General features: G+C 43.2%; 2 protein-coding genes across 12 annotated transcripts in view; one reads left to right on the forward strand and one right to left on the reverse strand.

Annotated features, from left to right (window-relative positions):
- Positions 1-587, reverse strand: part of SMC2 (structural maintenance of chromosomes 2) — a 20,286-nt gene extending 19,699 nt beyond the window's left edge. For 2 of the 6 annotated variants that reach the window (XM_068926670.1, XM_068926673.1), the window contains exon 1: positions 216-247. The gene's annotated coding sequence lies outside the window, so the exon portion shown is untranslated. Of the gene's footprint in view, positions 1-136 lie in introns of all 6 variants that reach the window. The other 4 variants (XM_068926668.1, XM_068926669.1, XM_068926672.1 and 1 more) reach the window with 4 other exon arrangements.
- Positions 555-24,682, forward strand: PTGR1 (prostaglandin reductase 1). Of its 6 annotated transcripts, none has more exons than XM_009676784.2 (10): positions 555-765; positions 13,737-13,843; positions 15,875-15,920; positions 16,654-16,713; positions 18,003-18,170; positions 19,587-19,704; positions 20,005-20,160; positions 21,715-21,820; positions 22,898-23,016; positions 23,997-24,682. In XM_009676784.2, exons 2-10 carry the CDS (start codon positions 13,738-13,740, stop codon positions 24,105-24,107), a joined length of 990 nt encoding a protein of 329 aa, XP_009675079.1. In that variant the 5' UTR covers positions 555-765; position 13,737; the 3' UTR covers positions 24,108-24,682. The 6 variants fall into 6 exon arrangements, with proteins under 6 accessions (XP_009675079.1, XP_068782780.1, XP_068782779.1 ...); XM_068926679.1 differs by having other exon boundaries at positions 706-1,040; XM_068926678.1 differs by lacking the exon at positions 555-765 and adding an exon at positions 5,998-6,166.
- The last annotated feature ends 685 nt before the right edge of the window (positions 24,683-25,367 follow it).

Raw genomic sequence — 25,367 nt, forward strand, 5'->3', positions numbered from 1 at the left:
CCCGGCCGGACACGCAGCGGTGCCTGCTCCCATCTCGCCCGCGGCGCCGGGGCTCCCCACAGCCCCGCCGGGGCGGCTGCCGAGCGGGTCCTCGCTGGCGGCTCCAACGGCCAGGGGAAACGGGTGCCCGGCGCACCTGCCGCGGGGAGGTGGGGGAAAGCAGCCCCACCGCTGGCCCCAGCCTCTCGTGGCTCACCGTCCGCAGCGCTCCCAACGGCCCGCAGCGCTCCCAACGGCCCGCAGCGCTTGAATTTTGGCGCCGAGAGGATGGGCCCGTTCGCGGCTGCCCTGCGCATTGCCTGTCTCAAAGTCGCCCTGCTCCTCCAGCCTCCCCCTCCAGAGGGTAAAGCGGAAAGACTAGGTCCCGTCCTTGCCGAAAAGAAGGAAGGAGCACTCCAGAGACGAGGGTCTCGGCGTCGGGGGGGATAGCGTACACCTTCAGGTCAGAACAGGCAATCGCGACGGGCGGGCGGGCGCGCTCCGGGTAAAGCCCGCTCCGGGCGCGGGCGCGGGCGCGGGCGCAGGCGCGAGACGGGGTCCTCGCGGGGCGGGGCGGGGCCGGCGGCCGTTACGTACCTGAGGCGGGCGGCGGCGGCGGCGGCGGGGGTGCGGCCTCCGCCTCCGCCTCGGCCTCCGCCTCCGCCTCGGCCTCCGCCTCTGGCCGTTGCAGGGGCGGGGTTGGTCTCGTCTCGACTCGTTTAGTCTGCTGACTAGGGAGTCGAGACAAACCTATTTGTTCAAAGGTCTTTGTTTGGGGATATTTAGGTATGTTTTTTTTCCCCTTCCCTTCACCCCCGCTAAATTTTCCTATTTGGCTTTGAGAAGGAATGTCTATGCAGGCAGGGTAGGCCAGCAGCTTTTGTGGCGTGATCCTAGCTCTGGTGGCACAAATAGTAATACTGACCCCTGAAAAACGTGCCACGGTGCGCATAGACTGATACCTGCATAAGCAGTAGCTACTATGCGGACTTTAAAAGGAAAAATAGAGGTGTTGTTAGAATGTTCTTCTTCCTCACAACAAGGAGATTTTGAGACTTCAGGTAGGTTCCCAAGTGAAATGGACACAACAATTAGCATAACGTGAGGAGACGGTGAGTTGGGGAATTAATTTCAAAAAGCTATTCCCACTTCAGGTAGAATTTGACAAGAACGTGGAGGGCTCGTAGTTGGCTTACCAGCAGCTGTGAAAAAGCAAAACCAAGCAAATGCTCTTATGTTAAAGTTGAATATATGTTTCTGATACTTAAATCTTCAGAATTACAACGTAGGGTTTTTTGTGTAAGTAAAGGAAGCTATCAGTAGCAAATATTTACAATACAGGGCTAATGCAGGAGCAGTTAGTTGTGGAGCCTGAATAACTGCAAAACTGTTAAAATGAAGAAAATTCAGTTCTGTTCCTCTAAAAAAAAGGAAAATGTCTGTTTAACTCATTTGTTGCAATTTGCAGAGAGGGTGTTTGCATTTAAGAAAGAAGCCTACTCAAAACAAATTTCAAAATGGTTCATTTTAGGAACAGTAGCTCTTAAAATTGCAATACAGTTACATTGATCAAAACAGATACTTAGACCAACTAAATGCATTTACCTTTCCTGAGATGGCGGTAGTTAGGCCGAATGCTTAGATAGGTTATTTTGCAGAGGATGTTCCGTATTGTACTGTCAGCTGGGCTTTAGTGTTACCACTGAGATCCAGGGAGCTGTTGTGATGATTGCACTAAATTGTCTAATCTATAGTCAGAGGTTATGTTTTAATCAATGGAAATAATGCAGGCTACAGGTGTACATTACAGGGAAATATTTTTTTCTTTGTATACTCACTCCACTTCTGGAATTATTTCTGATGCAGCTTGGTTATTGCATATTGTGTAAGGCGTAATTGTGACAGCATTGATTCTGATAGTACTGTAACTAGGAGGCACTTAAGGATGTCCTAACAGCTTCTTATTTGCTAACATCTGGACATCATATTGAAAAAAATATTTTAAAGTATGGGGAAAAATCAAAATGGGACTCTGTAATTTTGCAGTCATCATTAAAAGCCACTTCTATTTGGTGATCTGAAAGTTAGTCATACTCAAGGCAAAAGTTGCCAGTTTACAGTCTGCAGGAAACGTGCTTGCACTGTTGTGATGCCTGAGGCCTGACTAGTTACTGTGGGAAGTAGGTCCTTGGGCTAGCCTGCAGGTGGTACCTGGTTGTGCTTCAAAAGACAGAAATGATTGCTGAGTGATGGCTATCTCCAGGGTTGGTTGAGGAGCCAGTGCTGCAGTGGTTCTGTCTACTGTTTTGTCCTACCAGCCTAGCTATAGCCTGAAATAAGCAAACGGAAATAAAGAAGTGTCATTTCTGAAATGAGAGACTTTTCTCTGTAAAGATAACCAGTATTTATGTTATGTATGGGCGGGGAAAGTTCACCCGTTATCAAGTGGCTATGTGCTAGCTTTATGGCCTATTAGTCTCTAAAAGCTGGATACTGTATTTTAGAGTAAAGGTAAAATGCACTATTTTAATAATAGTGTTGAATTTTAAGAAGAAAACCATACTGTTGCTATTTAACACTTGTACCTAACAAACTTGAATATAGCATGTGCATTGAGGAAGGAAAAGTTATCATTTGCTTATCTAGGAGACTTTTTAGTTTTTGTCGTAACACTATAAAGCAGATTATGCCAAATCTATAACATCATTTTTAACTCTGAAGTCACAACTGATATTCCACAAAGGTAAAAACTTCATTAATCTTACAATGGGGGAGTGCAAACGGGAACAAAGGTCAAACGCCAGACCAAACATTAAGCAGGAAATTTAGAAACTGTGGCCTTCCTGTCAGATAACTGCAACTAAAGGTTATGCCTAATCTAAGCAAGCTGAATGCTCATTAGATGTTTTTTTCCCCTCCGTGGTGGTATGGCAGTGAGATGGCAATACTGTTAATTCTGAAGACAAGTTAACATTACTTTTTGTGTTCCTTTAAAGACAGAAACCATTTCTACCACTACTAGTATGTTGATGCAATTTCTCTGGTGTAGTACTGATGCTTTTGAGTGGAGAAAATTAGTTCCAGTGCAAATGATGGGTTTCAGCAATCTAATAGGTCTAACTGAGTGAAAAAATCTACTCTACATATATATGTGATTAAGACATGCTTTTAGATACCAACTTGGCAAGGTGTATGAGCGGGAGTTTCATGATGCAAAAGGGTGGGGAAATATCGGATGGCGCTGTGTCTAGTAAATGAGCATAAAAATCTGAGTGAGATCTTAGAGAAATGAAAAGTGATAATCATGTACTAAATCTCTAAGTAAATTAAATTTAACTCATTCTTTCATAAATTTCACTCACACTTTTATACCCACATACTCAAAAGCAGCAAGTTGTGTATGCCCAAGTGGGAAAGCAATCTGGAAGCCAAAGATAGCTGCAGAGCAGGCAAAGGCAGCATCCTTGGCAACAGTGCACAGTTCCACATTTTAAGGTTGCATTGCTCATATTGTTTGTGAAGGTAGAGTTTCACGAGTACCAGTGAATTCCTTGCTGTTCCTACATCAATAAACTACCTTCATCATTGCTTGATTTCAGCTACATGAACCAAGCTGGTTTTCTGTGGGCTGTTGGTTGCTCTGGCATTTCATTAGTGGACACAGCAGGAAGGCTGGCTTTCTGAAACAGTCGTGTGGGCTTCCACTTCCTTTCTGCTCTTCCCTCCCTCCACCCCCTGCCCCGAAGCCTTGAAAGGAAAAGGAGAAGATGCATCAGGTGGCTTCTCCTGAAGGTGGCCTGGTTTTCCCGCTGGCTCAGCTGACTGTCTTTTAGTTGTGGTTGAGGCGGTGGTCTCTGTGTTTTGAAGGGAGTGCCTTGTCTTCCGACATCTTTGCCTTTCCTTCCTTTTTGCTACTCTTCCCAGTAGTCATCTGCTCAGATTCTGTGAATTGTCAGAGTAGCAAGAAGGCAGTAGTTCCTACCTGTTTGGATTTGGCCTCTGCTGTTTTCACTTGGCAACTGGGTAGCTACAAGCCCTGGGAAATGCCTGGAAACGTAATGTAGTGGGGTGGAGGAAGGTTGTGCGACTTTGGGTATTTGGCCGGAGGCTCTGCTTGGGGTGTTCCCTTGATGACACTGCATGGGATTTTCTTTCAATGGAAATTGGCGCTGTAAGCTTCAGGGCTGAAAGAGAGAGAGAGAGCTTAGGTGAGCCAGAGGTTTGTAGTCTGTCAGCATGGCGAGAGAGCTGCTGAGCACACGTAGATATGGAGGAGTGACTGCTTCTGCCTTTTGCTTTGTTTCTTCATAGATGGTTGAGGGTGGAGGAGGGCAGGAGGAAGGAAAGATTCCTTGGGAGACAGTGTGGAGAAGTTGGTGGCAATTAGAGTTGGTCCTTCCATGCTGTATTTCTGGTCTCGGGAGAGGAAGAGGTAGGCACCTCCATGCAGCAACCAAACTCATGCCAAGGGAAGTCAGAAATGACCAGCTGACCTTTGGCCAAACTTTCCAAGTTGGAGAGGAGGACAGTGGAACTATGGCCATTACTATAGCAGTGGAACTATAGCATTACTAGCTGCTGTTCTCGTGACCTCTCGTTTTGGATTTGACCTGTGTTCCTCCCCTGCTTGCAAGATTTACAGGAAGGGATGGGGTGAGTTGCTGTCTTCCCTTGGGCTCTCCCCATAGATACTCTGTGGTGTTCAGGCCTGCCCATGTGTCACCCACGTGGAAAGGAACCACAGCACTTCCAACTCTTCTCAGCTTGCCTTCCTCCTCCACCATGGTAGGCCAAGCTCCAGTGTCTAGCAGTCTGGCCTAAGTGAAGATGGAGAGTTGGGGGCACGAAGACAGTGGTTACAGCATATACTTTGCATCACCAAGGAGCACTTGGAAGTGCAGCCAGGGCTTTCCCTCACCCGTTGACTTGCTTCCTGGAATACATTATCCTGACTTAGCAAGACTGGACTAGGCCATGGCCAGGAGAGGATTAAGCAGGTGCCCCCACACTGTCCCTGTGGGGATTGTGAGGAGGCATGGTGAGGTGAATGCTGAGTGAGCACTAGGACTGAGCATCCCCACTGAGCTGGGAGTGACTTGAAAATGTGATAATCTGTTACTCTGATAGTCATTCACACTAGGTGCCCTGAACAGTTTTAGGCGTAATTTCTCTGAACCTGAACAGGCAAAGGTTAAGAGTGTTGAATTGTTGCAGAGGAAGGGTTAGCTCTGTGGTTACATCAAGAGTTTCATTCATCAGAGAAACACAACCTTCTAAGTCAGTGGGTGGCCGGTTCAGCAAGCTTAGGTGAGCTAGGATTCTGGAGTCCATCATAGCCCAGGAGAGGTCCTAAGCGTGCACATTCAATAGTTCCCATTGTACAGGTTATGGCTGAAACCTCAGCAAGTATGTGCCACTTCTGTCCTCTTACCATACGCTATACTTTCATTTCCAGTCATTCCAATCTAGGGGAGGGAAAAAAAGGCTTTTACCCTATTCTGTCAACTGTTGTGTGCAAATATCACTCCTGTCTTCAGAAAGGGCAAGAAGAAGGATCCAGGGAACTACAGGCCAGTCAGCTTCACCTTGATCCCTGGGAGGATGGTGGAGCAACTAATCCTGGAAGCCATTTCCAGAAATATTAAGGACAAGAAAATGATTGGATGCAGTCAGCATGGATTTATGAAGAAGAAATCATGCTTAATGAACCTGATAGCCTTCTATAACCAAATAACTGGTGTAGTGAAGGAGGGAGGAGAACTGAATATTGTGAGTTTGACACTCACAATAAGCAAGGCTTATTGACACTCACTTAAGCAAGGCTTTCAACACTGTCTCTCATAACATCCTCATAGACAAACTGTTGAAGAATGGATTAGATAAGTGGACAGTGAGGTGAACTGAAAGCTATCTGAACTGCGAGGCTGAAAGGCTTGTGATCAGCGGCATGAAGTCCATTTGGAGGCGGTCACTAGTAGTGTAGCCTGGAGGTTAATACTGAAAACAGTACCGTTCAACATCTTCATTGATGGCCTGAATGAAGGGGCAGAGTGCACCCTTGACAAGTTTGCAGATGATACAGAGCTGGGAGGAGTGACTGATACACTAGAGGGCTGTGCTGCCATTCAGAGGGATCTCAGAAGGCTGGAGAGGTGGGCAGAGAGGAACCTCCTGAAGTTCAACATAGGCAAGTGTGGAGTCCTGCGCCTAGGGAGGAATAATCTCACACCAGTATATGCTGGGGGCTGAACAGCTGGAAAGCAGCTCTACGGGGAAGGACCTGGGAGTCCTACTGGATAACAGGTTGGCCATGAGGCAGCAACATGCCCTTGTGGCAAAGGAGGCCAATAGTATCCTGGGCTGCGTGAGGAAGAGCATTGCCAGCAGGTTGGAGGGAGGTGATCTTCCGCTGTACTCAGCACTGGTGAGGCCATGTCTGGAGTGCTGTGCTGGGCTAGGCTCTCCAGTACAAGAGAAACATGGCACTACTGGAGCGGCTCCAGCGGAGGGCTGCAGAGGTTATTAAGAAACTGGAGCATCTGTCATATGAGGAAAAGCTGAGAGAGCTGTGGCTGTTCAGCCTGGAGAAGAAAAGGCTCGGGGGGCGGGAGGGATCTTATCAATATGTATAAATACATGATGAGAAGGTGTAAAGACGACAGAGCCCAACTCTTCTCGGTGGTATCTGATGAATGGACAAGAAGAAATGGGCACAAATTGAAATACAGGAAATTGCATTTAAGCATTAAAAAACCCTTTTTTACAATGAGAGTGATCGGACAGTGAAACAGGTTGCCCAGAGATGTCATGGGGTCTCCATCTCTGGAGATATTCAAAACCCAACCGGACATGGTCCTGGGCAACCTGCTCTGGCTGAGCTGCTCGAGGTTAGACTGCTTGAGCAGGGTGGTTGAACTAGGCAATCTCCAGAGGTCCCTTCCAACCTCAACCATTCTGTTATTGTAAAGGAGATGAAAAACAAGGGTGACTGGACACAGTGATCTTTTTCTTTAGTCAAATCTCAGTAACATGAAAGAATACTTCTGCTTCACTGAGACTTTTTATTATTAAAGAATAGTTTTGTTAGACACAATAATCACAGAGAACTAAGCTGCAGGACAACACTAACTCTCAAACTATGTTTGACACGTTTAATAAAAAGAAGGAAAGAAAAATCCTGAAGATGCCTTGATATGGGAAGACACACACCTTAATGAGACATTTGTGAATGCTTCCTGGGAAGGAGAGGGCTGCACACTCCCCTTTACGTGTGATAGGAAAGGGCTATCATGCGTGAGCAACCCGTGTGCACAGGTTGTGAGAGAGAAATCTTTCAAGGACTTCTTCACGTCACTGAGGGAATGGTTTGTCTTTTGTGGCATCTGGGAAACCGAAGATAGCATTTTGAATAGATGCATTTGTTTGTGCTCTGTGTGGAATATTAAACTACTGCGCTGACCTGTTTTGTATGCACTGAGAGAGCAGGGAAGGAGGCCCTCCAGCCTTTGTTGTAATGTGCTGTCTGCTGCTGTTGTAATGTGCTGTATGCATAGTAAATAGTAATGTATCAGGTGCTAATCACTATTAGGTACTTTCACAGGCTCCACGTTAATTTTTTTAAACTCACACTGAGCCCTCCCTTTTCTTTCCTTCTGCCTCTGTCCTTCCATTTATCTCTCTCTCAATCTCCTAAATATGGATGCACTGCAATGATAATGAGTCTGATGTGCAGACCCGCTGATGACACATATGTCCCAGATGTGAACAGTAGCTTGGACCAGTGAGTTTCTTTCTTGAGGGAGGAGTATTTGGTAGCGTATATTGCAAAAAGGAACTCATTCAGAGAAGCTGTGCTTTAGCTATGCTGTTGATTGTTGATTCTGTGCTTGTAGTATTACAGAAATTCAGTAAGTGGCCTCAGAGGAGCTGCAGGCCCTTAAGAGTGTATTTATAGCTTACGCTGTGAGTATGCAGAGCTGAACAGCAGAAGGTGTCGGAGTTGTGTCATTACCTTACACTACACTGCAAGAGGAGGGGGTGCTTAATCGTTATAAAGGTAGGTAATGGGCAGCAGAAATGAGGAAAGCAGCAGTCATCTGGCAGGCGTAGTAAGCCCTGAAGCTCTTGTATGTTTACATCGCTAGGTATCAGCCTGAGACTCCTTTTTTTTTTTTTTTCCTAAGACAAAATGGCTTGCTCAGTATGGCTAAAAGTTTAGGCTTTAAGTTAAATGGAGTTTTCTAGATATTTAAGCTTAATGGAACTTTTTTTTTTTAATAGGGTTTTCATTGGCAGCTGTAAAATCAAAGAAACAAAAGCTTTCTCTCTGTGTTGTAGTAACGGACTTGTCTCTGCAAATGTAGCAAAGCACAACTGTTGAGACCTTGCGCTGCAGGGTGTTTCAATGGTTTTGAAAGAGTTTTGCAGTTACTGGTGTTGCAGTACGTGCTAGGACTGCATCCATTTTTAAACAAGGAGAAGTTGAAAAAGCGCCCTGGAAAAGTGCTTGAGAATGCACTTTAGTTACCAGGAAACCACAGTTGGCACTTCAAGAAATTTTGGCTTCATCTGTCAGTCACACGTCACCTCCAGTGCTCTGGCTTCTTCCTTATCTGTGAACTGCCAAGTTATTCTTTCTTATCAGATACAGTTCTTGAGATTCTCATTTTCTGTGTGATTTCTGAGAGCTGAAGGGCTTCACATCTGTTTCTGCATGCGTCTTGGTTCCCCTTTTAAGTGTGAGCTTGTTCAGCAAACCTAGCGGACTGCTGAACCTCTGTTGGAATTACAGGGTTGCAACAGTGCTCTTTGGCACAGTTTTTACTACGTGATGACTTCTCGCTTCATCTTTGACCTGCTTCCAGGGATTGATAGCTTTGCGTAAAGAAGTGAATTTGCGGCTTTATTGTTCTGTAATGCAGAGTCATGCTTGCTCAGATATTTACAGTATAGTATCTGCAAGTAATAGCTCGGGAGAGGTTTGCGTTTAGTTCATTTTTTAATCACAGAAGAAAAAATGTTTTGTGACAAAGCATTGTAATAGCTAAACCAGAGAGGAGAAAGAGACAATTTTTGCTAAGACTTCCAGGCACTTACCGAAGAGGGCTATATTTACACTCAGATAATTGTTAATAGATGAAGAATCCCAGTGTAGCCTCTGGACCATAGTCTCTCCTGATAAGGATTTACAAAGTCCTTGAAAGGATATTTTTAATATTTAAGTACTTAGAAGGTTCTGTAGGCTGTTGCCCGGCAGGTACCTTTGAAATGCCACAAAAGGCTGCATAGGCTGGATCTGAAAGAGGGGACTGGATCAGGTGATGATTTTGTGAACAACTTTGCTGTTGTGGTGACTGGCATTTTTTCCGTAGCACCGGTCTACAGATGAATTATTTTTGAGACACATATTCTACTCAGTTTATAAGCATAAATATATGCCTGTTTGCTCCTGCGTAGCTAGTGGCATAGTTAGTCCTGCTTCAAAATGGAGATAAAAGAAAACAACCATTACAGCCATATCTGCAACTTCATTGTGACTAGCTGGAAGATGAACTGTTAGCCTAACTCCAAGTTTGCATTGAACTTAGTAGTAACTGGCAGGCTTCTAAGACAGTTTTGTCCTCAAGGTTAGATTTGGGCAAGGCCAGACTAGGAAGCATTCCCACACAAGACACAAATGTAGTTCTCAGAGCTGTTTAAGGAAAATTGGTGGTTTTACTGTGGCTGTGGTGTCTGATTTGAGTCACGCTTTCCTAAGAACTCTACTACTCTTCTACTTTTACGTGAAGATTTCCAGATTTAGTTCGGGTACCACCGCCATCTCTTCATCGTCCCATCAAACTCTCTGTCTTCTCAAATTTGACTGTCCTCTATTTTAATTCTGGCCTTCCTCTCCAGTTGCTAGCACGCTATGGGATCCCCTCCTTATCTCTTCCTTATTTTCTTCTCCTCTTATCCTTTTTGAGTTGTGAGCCTCCTTCCCCATTCTGATTTTGGGGACTGAGCGGTGACTGTCCGAAGATGCTTTGCTTGCAGCTGCACTACAGTTTTTACCACCTGCAATATGAGAACAGAGACTGGATCTTTGATTTGTGTGTCTACAGTTAGTAAACAAGCTTGAGATTCCCCAGATCATTGTTTCTTTCCTAGTTGTCTGATTTTATGGGAAAAAGTTAACAAAGATTAATGTAAACTGTTACCCTCTGAGAACTGGTGGACCAGACCAGAGGACAAGAGGGTTTGAAGAACACCAGAATTAATGTTATCTTGAACTTCAGTTCCAGTGAAAGCTTTAATGGTTCTTCTGTAAATATTCCATACATGGAATGTCATCACCTGAAATTTTTTGTGGGGACTTATTAGAAATTAATTATTTTCAAGAGTCCTTTTATTAGTCTCATCGACTGGCCTTTGTGTTTTTTAAATCCCAGCTGCCTCTTTGAAGAAGCAGTTATAGTGGTCTATTAAGCATGTTGTACCGAAAATGCACAAGTAAATATGTTATCTAAACCCACTAAGTTTAACAACAAAGTACTTTCACAGCACAGTGATTGCTCCTTTTAGAGCTGAGTAGGTGGCTTCCACATGCTTAGTCGGGCAGTGGTTTTAGCACGTCTTCAGCAAACATTACATCATTGTCCTTTACCCTTCAGAGTTCTTTAACATGTGTAAGCAACTTAGTTCTTACCAATTGTTATCGTTTCATATGTAAACATAAAAATAATGTCTCATTGCTAACCTAGAGACTGATTTGTGAATCCATTCGTCAAGCATATGGGATTTTTTTCCTCCCAGGCAACAGCAAAGCTCCCTAGCTTTGAAGCAAAGAGGATGATGTGATTTCAAGATAAGGTTTGAGGAGTCAGCATAAAGTGTGTCCTGTTCGCAGTGTTAGTGACCTAAAAAGAAATGGTTCAGTGAAATTAATCTTGTAGTTTGTAGAAGCTCTAATGAAATGCTTACTTGAAATGCTCTACTGAAAGATGCGTATACCACAAAAAGTATGGAAATTTGTAATAGAAGTGTGATGATTGATGTGAATGGGAACGTCTGGGTGTAGAACCGTGAGAAGGAACAGTAGAAGAAAGGACATAAATTTTGAAAGAAAATGGACGGAGCCTTAAGACACCCAGGTAAAGAGGCAAAAAACAGTGAGCAAATATTAATGACTCACAGAGGTGGGACAGGATGGGGAAACAAAGCATTTCTGAATCACTCTCAGCTCCCTTACAGTACAAAAGGCACATCCAGAATGAGCATGTGTTTGCCAACCTAAGAATTCAAGAGACTGTGTTAAAAGCTCACTAACTAATGTCCCTTGTCCCCTCACATTCCTGGCCAGACCACATGGGTATGTTGGACAGACCACTAGGACAGACAGATCTTAGTGCTTGTGAGTATGCGTGTGTAAGAGAGTGATTGAAATCTGTTTTGTTTTGAAATGAACTCATTTTTTCCTCCTGCAAGGTCTTTTATTGAACTTGCTGTGTTGTTACAGTGTCACAACAGTGTTTGCTATTGAAAAGTACAGATAAGCACTACTGATATCAAAGCAAGTGCAGCCATGGATGGAAGAATCAGGGGAGTGCCACTTGCTTGTGGTTTTTTGATTTTTTTTTTGTTTGTTTATTTTAACCTATTTGCAGGTCAAATTGCACTTGCTGCAGTTAAGTCCATAACCTTTGTTCTTGCGATTATATGTGGGCTGTGAGGAACTCGGGTTTTGGCTACTCACTTACTAATGCAGAATGCTTTGGCAATGTGCTTTTATGATGTGCAATGCTTTTACAGTGAGGTTAATGATACTGCCCTTCACTGTGTGAAACATACATGTCCTGATGTGCGTGATTTCTTTGGTACAAGTTTCTGCAGGCAGGAACCCTTGGACTATGCTGTGTTTGCTTCTGATCTTTACACGAGATTTGTGTAGTGTACACAACTTTTATTTTTATAAAATAAAGGAAGATTCTCAATTCATTGCAGAGAGCGGCTGAGTGCTAATGAGTTTCTGAATCAGGTGTCTTCTGCTTGGTGAATCTAAATAATGCCGAGCTTGACCTGTTCTCCTTAGTGCTTGCTTATGTACTTTTTAAAAGTTTTGTTTATTTTCTCAGGTCTCCGTTCCTAGTTAGTACTGCTGCCTTGAGGGGTTTCGTAGTTAAACATGCTGTTATGTATTGGTTTCTTCACTCTTTCCACCCTTCATATCTTTGTGGTCATTTGCACAGGGAAAATTAAAACTGAAGACAATAAAAGCCCTGGACAAAGTTTTCTGCTACGCTACACGCCTTGCATAGTGAGGCAAAATGCCAAAGCCTGCCACCATTTCTTAAGGTGCCTCTGCAATTTGCAGAGATCAGAGCATGTAGAGTCATAATCACAAAAGTCTTAGTTCTTTGGTGCAGGTTCTGGTGACAGTAAAGATGTGAGACCGCACATATGGATATGGATGTCATTTGAGAGCATGCAGGCATTTTACTATGTAAATGTCATGATAATTTCCTGTAACAGTAGTGGTATGCATATGGATCATTTACCTTGTTAACTGATGGATGGATTGAGCAATGAGTTTTTATTCATCATTTTTTAATTAAGTATTTCTTTTCCAGTGGCAGAATTCTAAGGGTTTTAGGACTAAACTGTTGAGAGGTGATCTGAAGAAATTCCTCCTCTGGGGGAAAAGTTTCAGTCTCTCAACTGCAATACTTTGTGGATTCTAGACCTCTGTGTTTTGCTATTTCATTTAGCATATTCCAGAACATTGCTATGTAATTTAATGGATATTGAGTTGGAATTGGCAGCTGTTAAAGTGATCCTAAATTTTAACAGGAGAAGGTTGATTCATGTAGAGTGAGCCCTGCATGAGATTTACTGAAGGCTTAAGTTTGTGCCCAAGGAGGTGCCTTAAGGGTAGTACCTCCTTCACCAGTAAAAGCAGGGTGGTTTTTTTGCCTTTCAAAACGTGTGTGACTTAAGGAGTCCAGCCTCTCATTGAGTCACAGTCACAGAAGATCATCAACTGGTGTTGTCAACAGAAGGAAGAGTTTTCCATCTGCGTGTTCTAAGTATAAACTTCTTTTTATTTTTGCTTGCATATATGCTTGTTTAGAGCAGTGAAAAAGGGACTGTGAGGCTAAAACAAATGCAAGTCTGCGAGCAAAATACTGGTGACAGTGTTTTCCTACTTTCAAGCATGATGCTTGGCAACTGGAGTTACTCGTTCTTGCAGCATAGAGGGGTCACTGAAAGACTTACAATTTAACAAAGAGGTCTTTCTCAGCTGTGTATTTCTGACTTGCACTTGAGTTTAAGCTTGTAAAAAGACTTAGGTTCAGTGCTCATCCCATGTAGTTGGGGCAAAATTGTGAGTTTAATTGCCTTTTTTTCCTCCCCTCTGACTGAGGTGCTTAAACTAGCAGGTGATTCTCCCTCTTCCGTTTCTTTACAATTTAACACTAGCTTCAGTTGGGGCTCTCTCACATACTGCTCCAGGGATTACTGCCCAGCTGGCAGAGAGGTCTAGCAGGTTGCGAGAAGCTCTGGATTGCTTAGGCAGTGAGAGTACTTTTCAGATATTTGCTTGATCAGATGATATTTCCATAGGATTTCCTAGCAGGAAACCTTCATGTGTAACAGGGTGTAATCAGGGTGCTTGAGCTTTTCTGGTTCCTAAAGTCTAAACCGTCTCCTGCTAGCAGCTTAATGCCATGTAATAACTCTTTGTCAGGTACTCTTTGAATATGTTGTTTGTTGTGCAGGATGGTGACTGCCAAGGCTTGGGCTCTGAAGAAGCATTTTGAAGGTTTCCCCAAAACCAGTGACTTTGACCTGAAAACGATAGAGCTGCCCAAACTGAAGGATGGAGGTAAGGAGAGTAACATCCATTTTTTCTGGAGGTCGTATGTTTCTCAAGCTTGAATCTGCCTGAATTTTTGAAAGTGGCTTGGCATAGGTTATGGCAACCCATGTGCCTTGGCACAGCAGGGCAGTCGCTGAAGAACATGTGTACTGATGGGCTTGGTGGGTTTTGAGAATGCTGTCTTCTGGTAGTCACCCTGAAATTGATGGCTGAGCTCTTGCTAACGGTAGTGCAAGACGACTGTGGCACGCCTTTCAAATTCCCACCTTGCCTAATTGTATGCGGCGCATCATGGCAAAAGTTTCTAAACATGTTTGCAAATAAAGCTTGCTGGAAAAAATTGCTTAAGTGATACTCTCTGAAAACCAACTGCAATAAAGAACCAAAATTTGTTTAATTCAGAAAGAGAGAAATGAACTACGGCACACAGAAATGAGCTCGCTCGCTCTAGTAAAACCCAAACATGCTTTCTGTGGCATAAGCTTTTCTTTGCAAATTCTTTGGGAGGAAGCTGGAGAAGGTGGTAACCTCTGGGAGTACCTGGGTTGTCAGTGGAGTTTTTTAGGTTGACAGGGAAAGTACTGAGCATGGTGGCATGCTGAACCTGGGTGGCAGAGTGACTGGGAGGTGAATGAGCCTGTACCTGTTTAGCAAGGACAGGATGGTTAGGATGGTCCAGGGGTGCCTCACTGTCTGGGAGCCCTTAGGGTTGCAGCCAGTGGGGGCTGGTCTTTCATTTAAAGAAGTAAGGCAGTAAGGCCTCTCTTTGCGTTCAAAATCTATTTCTTTGCCAGTGCTTATCTGTGGTGTTCAACATGTTGTTACAGCATGTCAGAGAAAAGTAGAATAGATGAATTCCACAGGCTTTAGTCCTGTGCTTCTCTGTTTTGAAAGGGGTAAGGAACAGAATACCTTCTGTTACTCAGGAGTTAATGTTAATGAAAATGAAAATGTTAATGAAAGAATGAACTGTGATTTTTGGCTTCACATGGACATCCACCACACACTATGCTGTCTTGAACCGCACCCCCCACTTGCCCTTCGCAAGAGTTCCTCCAGTTTAGTAGGCACATCAAAGACATTATATTAAAATTTGGTTTACAAATTAAAGGCTTAAAAGATAATTTCTTCTTATATAACATATATACGTTTAGGCATCCTTTTAGCATCTATAGTTCTGTAGCATCCAGGAACAGTTAAAAAAACAAAAAAGGAGAGGGGAGAGGTTTCATGCCGGCAGGTATTTAAGAACATGGAGCCATTCATTCCTTCCCATTTTAATTCTTGCAGCAAGAAGGGCTGTGATTTCATACCAGAGTAACATTTTTAAAGATGACCTTCCTGGCTATGTTACATGCCTTGATGATTCTTCCTGCTCACTGAGCAATGGGAAAAGATTTATATCTAAATATGTTTCTAGCTTTTATTAGCTAGAACACTGCAGCACAAACAATAGAAAGTATTATTAAGTGTGGAATTGAATGCTAAAACTCCTTTGTGAATGGAAGTTAAAATTAAAATTTGTTTAACAATATATTTCACAAGAACTAGTAACATTAGAGGCAAAAAAGAAGATAAAAGCTAAGCTACCCAGAAAAAGGGTAGCTCCTAAGGGAAGGAAGTGATGCTTGTTGTTGTTGATCTATCCCATCATATTTGTAGTCTCTTGGCACTCTCTGGTGGTTGAATCCTGACAAGGCATTTTATATTAGGGTCACAAAAAACCCTGATCTTTTGCTTACGCGTCTAGCCTGTTGAACTTTCTACACAGAGGGGAGGTAAATTTAAAAAAAAAGGCACTGAAAAGAAGCTAGTCCTCTAATGAACTTTCTATGTTCCTTGGTAGCACAGTGTTTATCCAGACAAAGCCAAGTGATGTAGTAGTTGTTTCTCGTATTTATCCCTAAAGGTTGATGGGATAGGAGGGTTTGTGAGGGCTAGAAGAATTCCTGTAGCTTTTGTTAAAAGACTGAGTTGTGGGACCTATGCTTTACTGTACTGTTGATGCCTGTGAATTTGCTTTGTCTTTGGTTGCAGAGGTGCTGCTTGAATCAGTGTTTCTCAGTGTCGATCCTTACATGAGGTAAAACTTTCTTCTTTTTAAATTGCTAGGTAGGCTAACTCATTTGAGCTCCCGGTTAAACCACCCATGCAGTGGAAGCATCCCCCGCTGCCAGAATGCCAGGTCCCTTTGTTTGCTTTGTATCAGGTGTTGTATGTAAACTGTGATGCTTCCTGTATGGAGCTATGCCAGATTCAGCTGGACATTAGGACTTTGCTGCAGCCCCAGAGTTCCCTTGGACTCTGCAGTTCTCTGTGCTCTCTCTTCCTGTGGAATGCAATAACCTCAAAAGAGACTGCAGTCTTGTTGTAGTAGCTGCTGTACTTATCTTAGCAATCCTGCACTTACGGATTCACATTCTAAGTTGGAAATTGCTGATTGCCATTGTTAAGAGAGGGTGATTCAGGCACAGAGAAACTGTATAATTTATCCAGAGCTATGAAGAAGTCTGGCAGAACCTGGTCTCAGAAGTAATTCTTCGATGTCTTGCAAAGCCTTGTAACGGTGGGCCATGCCTGGAAAGTTAATGCAATCCTGTCCCTGGTACTCCATTCAAATATTCAGTCAAGATGGGACGCTTGAGTCACTGGCTAAAGAAAGCATCAATTTATGTCATTACAGAGACAGGCTTTCTTATTCTGTTAAGCATGACTGATTATGCACTGTTTCTGGGTCAGCCAGTAGCTACTACTCTGCAGTATCTGGAACATCGTTATAGTTGCTTACAATAAACCATTTTTCTGCTATGTTACAGACCGTACAGTCAGAGAGACATGAAGGAAGGGGACATAATGTTAGGTACACAGGTTGCCAGGTAAGGTCTTCACTAGTTTGTTGTCTTATGCTCTCACCTTGTTATCCACCACCTGGACTCCAAGTCATAAGAGAGCGTACTGACCTTTGAGAGATTTGCAATGTTTTATTACCTTTTCTTGACACGAATCTACATACTGTGGCAAATGTATTCTTTATCTACAATTGGTTGGTCAGTGTTTATTCTCTGTGAAACTCTTTTCCCTTCTTGGAGAACATTCCTACCTCTTAGGCCATCCATATATTATTTATGCAGGTGATACATTCAAAGGAAATTTTTACAAGGGGAGATATGAAAGGCCAACAGTTATTGTGAACTGTCAGCTTCACGTTTTGAAAACGTGATGGACGACAATTGCATACCTGAAACCTTATGGTGCTACCTATTCCAGCTGAGAATACCTCAGTGTCACCTAAGATTCAGCTCTATGCATAGCCAAAAGGGCTATCTGACCTTATATCCATATTCTTTCAAGCCTGTGGTAGTTTAGCTGCACCGATTTTTCTCCTGGTCAGCTTACTACCTCTCTTACAGCTAAGTTTATGCCCAAGAACATCTGTGGTCTTTGATTCTTGTGTTTTTCTGCAGAAACAGAGGGTGGGGATAAATTAAGAGCCTGATCTGCTGAACAGAAGGCCAGCTGTTTTCAATGTTTCAAGGCTATTTGCCTACCCTTTCCCAAAGTACTTTTCTCATTAGGATAAGGAAGTTGAATTTATGTTTGGTGTAGAAACAGAGCGCATATGAACTTCTCTCTGCTATTAGGTGCTGTTTTCTAACTGGTCTTAAGAAGAGTTTTATTGCCCCAAAGTGTTCCATCTTCAGGGTCTTCAACCTTTGGATGAAGTCTAGGTTTGCCGAAGAGGGAACTGTTCGTTCTAGCCTGCCTGAGATTCAGCTTCTTACTTTTCCACCCTTTAAAGCTAACATCCTATTTCCTGCCTTCCAGCCTGTAGAAGCCTCGTCTAAATTCATAGCAGATTGGTGCTAGTCAAAATCATTGGCATCTATATAGGAACGAAGGATCTGTCATGGGTAGGGTTGAGTCTAGGAGTTCATCTTGCTCAGTAATCCTCCCGTGATAAGAGATGGTAGTCGTTTCAGAAAAGGCTTTGGAAGCCCTCAGCATCATCAGGTTCATGCCCTCATGTGAAGTGTTTCTTTCCTCCTACATCACAGAGCAACAAGAATAAAGCAGGGAAGGCCTGTTAGTATTTCTCTTCAGGAGCCAGTAGGGTTCTGTCTCAGAGAGGGTATTCCTTTTGATTTTTTTCTCCTCTTTTCAACAGGATTATAGAAAGCAAGAATCCTGCTTTTGTGGTGGGAGCCTTTGTTGTGGCTAATGGTGGCTGGAGAACTCATTTCATCTCCAATGGGAAAGATCTACGTTGTCTTCCTTCTAGCTGGCCAGAATCACTCCCCAAATCTCTAGCTCTTGGGACAGTGGGCATGCCTGGGTGAGTATTGAGCTCCAAAGGAGCCTGTCTTTTGAATTTTTCACCGTGCAGGAAGTTTCTGCATGTCTGTATGGCCTTTTCCCCTCATCTTGTTATACCAGTGTGATGTCTGCTCACTGTAGTAAAACCCATGTGTACTTAAGGATGCTCTAATGCTGTAGAGGAAACTGAGGTTTGGCCCACCCTGTAGGTCAGAGGAAAGAAATTTTGAATGTTCCTTTCTTTTTCTCACTTGTGGAGGTATGGAAGAGAGGCAAGGAAAGGCCTCCAGCAAGGACCGAAAAGAACCCACTTGAATCTGGATTAACCTTAACAGAAAGATGCAGATTTCGCTGGCATTTGAACTAGGCTGCTTTTCCTTATCAGCCTCTTCCTTTGTCACTGTGTTACCAGAGCGACCCAAAACTGGCAAGAGGCAGCTGTCACAGTTTGCAGCAAAACAGCGATCCTTAAATTCCACTGCAGCAGTCAAACCAAGCTCCTGTTCTTGAGAATCAATAAAAGCATTATTGCATTCTCTTGGTTACCTTGTCATACTCTTTGCCTCCTTCTTTGTAGCTTGTACATGAAATATTGCTTCAGTGAATCCTTTGGACGCAGGAGGGTTTCAAAATAATTGTTATATTTTATGTGATGCAGAAATTACACTTCTTTCTGAAATCAGGCTAGACAGATTTTTCCATACAGCTTCTAGACAAATTCACCAATTGGGAAGCCTCAGGGCTGAAATGAGAAGTCTGGGAGAAGTTCGAACTGGTCAGCTGTTGGGATTCTGGGTTGATTGCTCAGGTTTCTTCAAGAAACTTGCAGAGTCTAATGTCATTTAGTGTTTATATGATCAGTAGAGCGTGCTTAAGGTAAACTAGAGTGGTTCTTAGAGACTGCTATTTACTCAGTAGCCATACCTGTACGCAGTAGTCCTCAGGAGCTGTAGCCCAGTGTTCAGCAGGGTTTGCACCAGTTTTCTTTTTCTGCTAGCCTGGATTTATGATGACCGTCTTAATATCTGCCTTGATCTGATAGGAATTAGCTGGCAACTGATGTATGTCCAGCCTGGATTTGTTCTGTTTTCCAGCTCGTAACTAGATTGTCAAATTCTAAAGTGGATCTCTGCATTCCTCCTTTTGGTTACTGAGCACAAGGAATGCTGTCTTCAGCTGAGGTAGACTTCTCCTGTTTCCCGGTAGTGTATCTTGTGAACCTCCTGGAGCCTTTTAGCATAAGTGGATGTCCTCGCAAGCCAGCTTGAGAAGCTGTATGGACTGATTTTTGTTCAAATTAACTAGTATTCCATAAGGAGTGGGGAAAAACGAATCTTGTTCTGGTCATGATGATATTTGTTTAGTGTGGTTGAGTCATGTCTGTGTGTCTGGCATCTTTTACTCCTCACGGAACGTTCTTTCTTTTTCTTCCCAGCCTCACTGCGTATTTTGGTCTGTTGGAGGTCTGCAAGATGAAGCCAGGAGAGACACTGCTGGTTAATGCTGCAGCTGGGGCTGTGGGCTCTGTGGTGGGGCAACTCGCTAAAATTGGAGTGAGTGGCTTGAACTACTCATACTTGTGCCACAGAGGGCTGATCTAGAAGGCAGGGGAATAAGGCCATGAATTATCAGGAGACTGAGGAGAGGGCAAGAAGCTCCGAAGGTGTATCTGCAGTACGATCTCGAGGGGGGAAAAGCTGCTGAAGATGTAGCAGAGCTAATTTTAAATTTCCTGGAGCTCAGGAACTGACATAGTAATGACCGCCTGGCTTTCAGGGTGAGCCCAATGCTCCATGTAGGTGTCAGCCTGTGTTACCAGGGATTTAGAAATATTTTTCTTTCTTTCCTTGCAGGGTTGCAAAGTGGTTGGCTGTGCTGGCTCAGATGAAAAGGTTGCTTATTTGAAAAAAATCGGCTTTGATGAAGCCTTTAATTACAAGACCGTTACATCTTTGGAAGAAGCGCTGCATAAAGCCTCTCCTAATGGCTACGACTGTTTCTTTGATAATGTGAGTTCAGATGGAGGGACTGGCTAAGAGCAGACCATTGTCTTTCCTTAGACTGTAGCAGGAACTCAGTGCAGTGTAAACCCCATTGAGAAATGGCCCCCTTAAGGGAACAGAGACCACTACACTCTTCCCAAACCCAACTTGGGAAGTAATAGAAAGAACAAACATTCAAAGAGAAGCCTGGGTTGTTAGTGGTGTTTATGAAGGGAGAGAGCGTACTCTCAAAAGTATATCTGATATTTGGGAGGTGAGGGGAGCAGAAGACATTTAACTGAGGCTTAGCAGAGAGAGCTGCAGCTCATCCCTGGCCCTACCTCAGACCACAGACAATTCTCTGCTGTTTCTGGAAGTGGAGAGAGAGTGGAGTGGAGTGGAGTGCACTGCCCAGTCCAGGTGACTACATACATATAGGTTTAAAAAAGAATTGCAAGACCTACTTGTAAAACTGCTAGAGCGGTCTACAGAGCATTTCTAACCTCTCCCAGGCACAGTTAGAGTTAACAGGGGCTATGGACTGTTCTCGATAGGCTGTTTGAAAGTGACCATACTGTTTCAGAGGCCAAGAGAGTTTCCTGGCGTGGAGGCAGTCAAACCGTGTCAGTTGGTGCTGGAGCCAGAGAGCAAGCCCTGGCTTTTTAGAATTTCCCAGCACCGGTGCAGCTCATGGATTTATAGCAAAGCTGACACAGGGGTATTAGCTGAGGTGCTGGCCTAAATGCAAACAGAGCAAGCCACTGAGAGTTACCATGTGGTTTAAGGGGCAGCCATCATTACTCCTTTAGCATGTCTTTCTCTCAGCAGTTTGCCCACTGACCAAGAGATGATAGTGCTGTATGTTTGTGTGAATTGGCATGTGTCCCACCTTTCCCTGGGAATCCTTGTGAATGCGCAATGTCAGGGCAAAGTGCTTATGCCTGTGGCCAGAGTTCTTGGTTGCTTTGCTTTCCTCTCTCAAATTTAATGTGTCACGTGCTGTTAAGGACTAAAGCAGCTTTTATGGTCATGTCTGTTCCCTTCCCTCTCACTTCATACCTTTGTGCAGAAGTCTCCCCCGCGGTAATTTTTTTCACAACCTTTCTCAAGTAAAAGCTGTACCTTTTTGAGTACAGCATATCTCTTCAGGCTCCATCTTCACTGGGAAGAAGAAAATAAGTTAAAGCTGGTCATCCATTTTTGCAAACAGGTAAATTGGAGTCCAGTGTGGGGGAAAAGTAGAGGTGGGCCAGGAGGTGCTCTTTAAAGAAAGTGATCTGTAAGGGTAAATCGTGCCCAGCACTTCCACAGTAAGCTTTGTGGAAGGAGAGATTCAGAGTTAAAACTGGTTCATTGTGTTCATAGCTATTTCTTCAAAAGACACTGACATAGAGTCCTCATAGGCCTTGACAAAGCGTAAGGGATTCTGCAGCCACAAAAACTGTGGAATAGTGAAACCTAGCAGTCTTCCCTTTAATTGAACCTGTTCTCCTTGGTGCAAGAACTTCAGGCCGGCAAGCTGTTGCAGTCAATGCCAAAAACGATTTTATCTAACGCTGCATCTGTTCTGGTTTCTTGTAGGTGGGAGGAGAATTTGCCAGTGTTGCCATTCACCAGATGAGGAAATATGGAAGGATTGCAGTCTGTGGAGCTATCTCTCTGTACAATGACTCAGTGCCTCAGAAAGGTATGGACCTACTTTCTTGTATGTAAGGTTAGTTACTTTGTGGTGATGGTAGAGAGACGTGATGGAAGACTCTTTGAGTTTTTTAGCGGTTATTTCAGTGTGCCATTTGAGCGTATGTGTGTGTACATTTAGACGGCTGACCATAGTTCTTCCACAGCTGGTGTGAGGACACACTCCCTATGAATGCATACCTTCACTCTCCTTTGCACACAGTCGTAACAGGTTGTGAGAATCAGCTAATTAGAAATGAAGGAGAGACTAAACTACTTAATGTATGTTTCCCTGGGGATCCAAGCAGATATAGATGAGTAAAAGAAGGCAGGTGTGGTAGAATGATGCCATTTGCACAGTATGTACTTTTAGATGAGAGAATGCAGGTTTTTTAGATTAGGCAGCTTAGTTTCAATTTGTTGTTCCATTTCACGAGAGCCAAGAATTCAGCCACAGGTGAAACTGGTGGGAAATGGCTGAGATGTGTATTCATTTTCAGTAGCAGGAAGTTTTCCAAATTTGTCTTCTAGAAAAAACTGAAGGATATAGAAATGGAATTCTCTCTAACAGCTGACTGGCTTCAGGCTGCCAAATCACTTTAAAATTGGGATAGGCTTTTGGAGGTGGGGAGACTATTATACCTAGGGAACTGGTTTTTTTTATATACCTAAGTTTTTTGAGATTTAGAAAGAGTATGAGAATTTGGCAGCTTTCAAAGAGTAGTGTGAGATTTTGAGCTTTAAACAGGCTGTCAAACAAGCTGGCAAAACAATACTCTCTGAGGACAGAGCTGAAACACCCCAGCGAAAACTGAGGCCACTTGACTCTTGAATTATACTGTTTCAGAGGTGTCGGGCCTTTAAGCTCAGCTTTAGGGATCAGGTCTATGGTTTTTCTGGGTAACTCTGTCCATGAATTCTTGGTCTTCAGTCCTGGATATTGTGTCTGGAAAGGACAGATGCTGCTTCTGGCTGGAACAAAGTGATTCACTTTTCTCTGCTGGCTAAAAGCTTCTCTGTAGGCATTGGGTCCAATTTTAAATAGATCTGTTACTAAAGGTGGTTTGCTGGTTTCTTTCTCTTGCAGGGCTTTATGTTCAGTTTCCAATGATCTTGAAAGAGCTTCAAATGGAAGGTTTTATTGTTCACCGCTGGAGTAACCGCTGGGAGGAAGGTCAGAAGGCACTGCTGAAATGGGTCCTGCAGGTAAGAAAGAAAGGGGTGGTTTTGCTGTAATACAGAGCGTGTACTTGTACCATAGCTTCCTTTTTTGCAAGAGGTCTCTCATCATAGCCGATGAGGTGAGGTTCCAGTGAGGTGAAATACTTTTCTTCCACCTGACTTGCTCTTTGATCTACTGTAGTGAACATGCTGTATCCCTTCAGCTTTGTTAAGTCCTGCAATACTAGCTAATGGTCATCACTCAGACATACCACAGAATATGTGGTATGTCTACCGCATATTATCCTTGGAAAAGGGTCTTTCCAGTTTAGTTCAAAACACTTTCCTAAAAGTTTTAACTGGAATAATTCCTCTATTTCTCCTTCGTACTTCTTTTGTTTGTAATATGAGCAAGGATTTCCATTGTACTGCTATGCTGGAGTTACTGGCAAGAATTGGTGCTTTCATGGAGTTGGGAGCCAAGCTTTGCAGGGGTTTACCAGATAATTTTTCTGATTTTATTTTTTTAAACGAAGGCTGAGTTTAGCACTTGATTTTTAGCTGTGAAAAGCTTATGAGTGTGAACACTAAAGGCTTGAAAGGCTTTAGGCTTTACAAACTGAGGTTTTCGGGAGGCTCAGCTCAGCTTCTGGTCACGTGGATTTGCAGTTCTGTGCTTAATTATAGATAGAGATAAACCTGGCTTTGAGGAAATAATCTCCTACCTATTCGTTGTTTGGGGACTGAGTAGCACTAGATCTGTCACGGTGTGTTTCTATAGCAGTGACTTTTGCTCTGTTATGACTCCAGTGGAGGATCTTGATGCAAAAGCAGATCCTCTCGTGTAACAGCCGTTTGCAAATCTAGTTTTGCAAAGTTACCCTGGTGTGCACCAGCTAACATTTGTTTCAGCCAGAGCATACAAGCTGGAGAGAATCTGGTAGCAATTTAGTTTTCCAAAGACAATAAAAAGTAGGCAGCTGATGAAATGAAGACTCAGCCATTTGTTTTTTTCCTTTTCACAGGGAAAAATTAAGTACCATGAACAAATCACTGAAGGATTTGAGAACATGCCGGCAGCTTTCATTGGAATGCTAAAGGGAGAAAATCTTGGAAAAGCCATTGTAAAGGTCTGAAAGTCACATATCCTGTTCCTGAGAGATTGGCACAGGAGGATATGATTCTACTCAATTAAGTACTTTTGCCTCACTATTCAAAAGGGATGTTTGGTGATGATAACTTTTTTAAAATAATTTTTCTAATAAGTATAGGTATATGCAAATGGTTTAGCTTTTGAGGAGCTTGAGAATTGTTCTCCAAAGCTATACACAAAGCCTTGAAACTATTGAACCTCTTGCTGTGCATTAGAAAACCATAATCAGAACTGTAAAAGTTTAAGTAGTAGCTTGAGCCAAATTCAAGTTGACTTGTAGAAAGGAAAATGCAGTTCCAAAGGCTTTGCCTGTTGATGGCACATCTGATGACCAATTTCTATGATTTACCTGGAACTCGGCAAGGGGGGATTTAATTTTGTAAGAGCTAGCAAGGAGCAAGAAATAGGCTAACAGCAGCCAGGGGCTCCCAGCTTGCTCATATGGCTTTTTTGTTGTTGTTGTTCTATTTTGTTTTGTTTTGCTTTCATCAGGAAAAATAGATATCTCAACTATTCTGAGATTATGGAAATAAAAAATAAATCTATTAATTGACACTTCACTTGTGTTACAGTCCTCCTCTTTGCCTCCTTGCAATTAACACCAAGTGGCTAATATGTTGCAAGCACTTATCCTAGCAGACCCTGCAGGAAAAGTGGTATGGGTAGATCACTGATATTGAGTAATTTGGGGATTAGTGTCCAAGCTTAGGTCTGACCTTGCCATGGTGCTCCGCCTGCTGTCCTGTAAGATGATGCAAATGTGCTGGGCCTAGCTGTAACAACTTGGTTCCCATGACCCATGTGGTGCTGAGTGGAGGAGACATACGGATGAGGAACAGTAAACATCTTAGATGTATTGAAAAAGCCAGAACTACAGGATAGTGTTATAACTACAGGATACAGAAAAGTATTGAAGGTCATGATGGTCCCATCTTCAGGTAAACAGTGAAGACTGCTGTTGAAAACATTTCAGTTAATTTTTAGGTCTCATTATTGATCTCTGAAAAGGGATCGTGAGTGGCCTTTGCATCTTTGTAGTGGCACGATTAGATGATCTGTTTGTCAACAGGAGGAGATCATTTAAGATGTAGATGAACAGATACTTGATACTTGTGAACAAAACACATATTCTGAAATACAGTTTGACGGGCCACTGGGGAAGTTATGCTTCTTGCAGCAAGTAAGAGAGTTTCTGGTTGCTTTAGAGGACTCTGCGAGGAAAAAGAATGGCCAATTTGAATTA

The sequence above is a fragment of the Struthio camelus genome, chromosome Z (genome assembly GCF_040807025.1).
Source record: "Struthio camelus isolate bStrCam1 chromosome Z, bStrCam1.hap1, whole genome shotgun sequence".
NCBI lineage: Eukaryota > Metazoa > Chordata > Aves > Struthioniformes > Struthionidae > Struthio > Struthio camelus.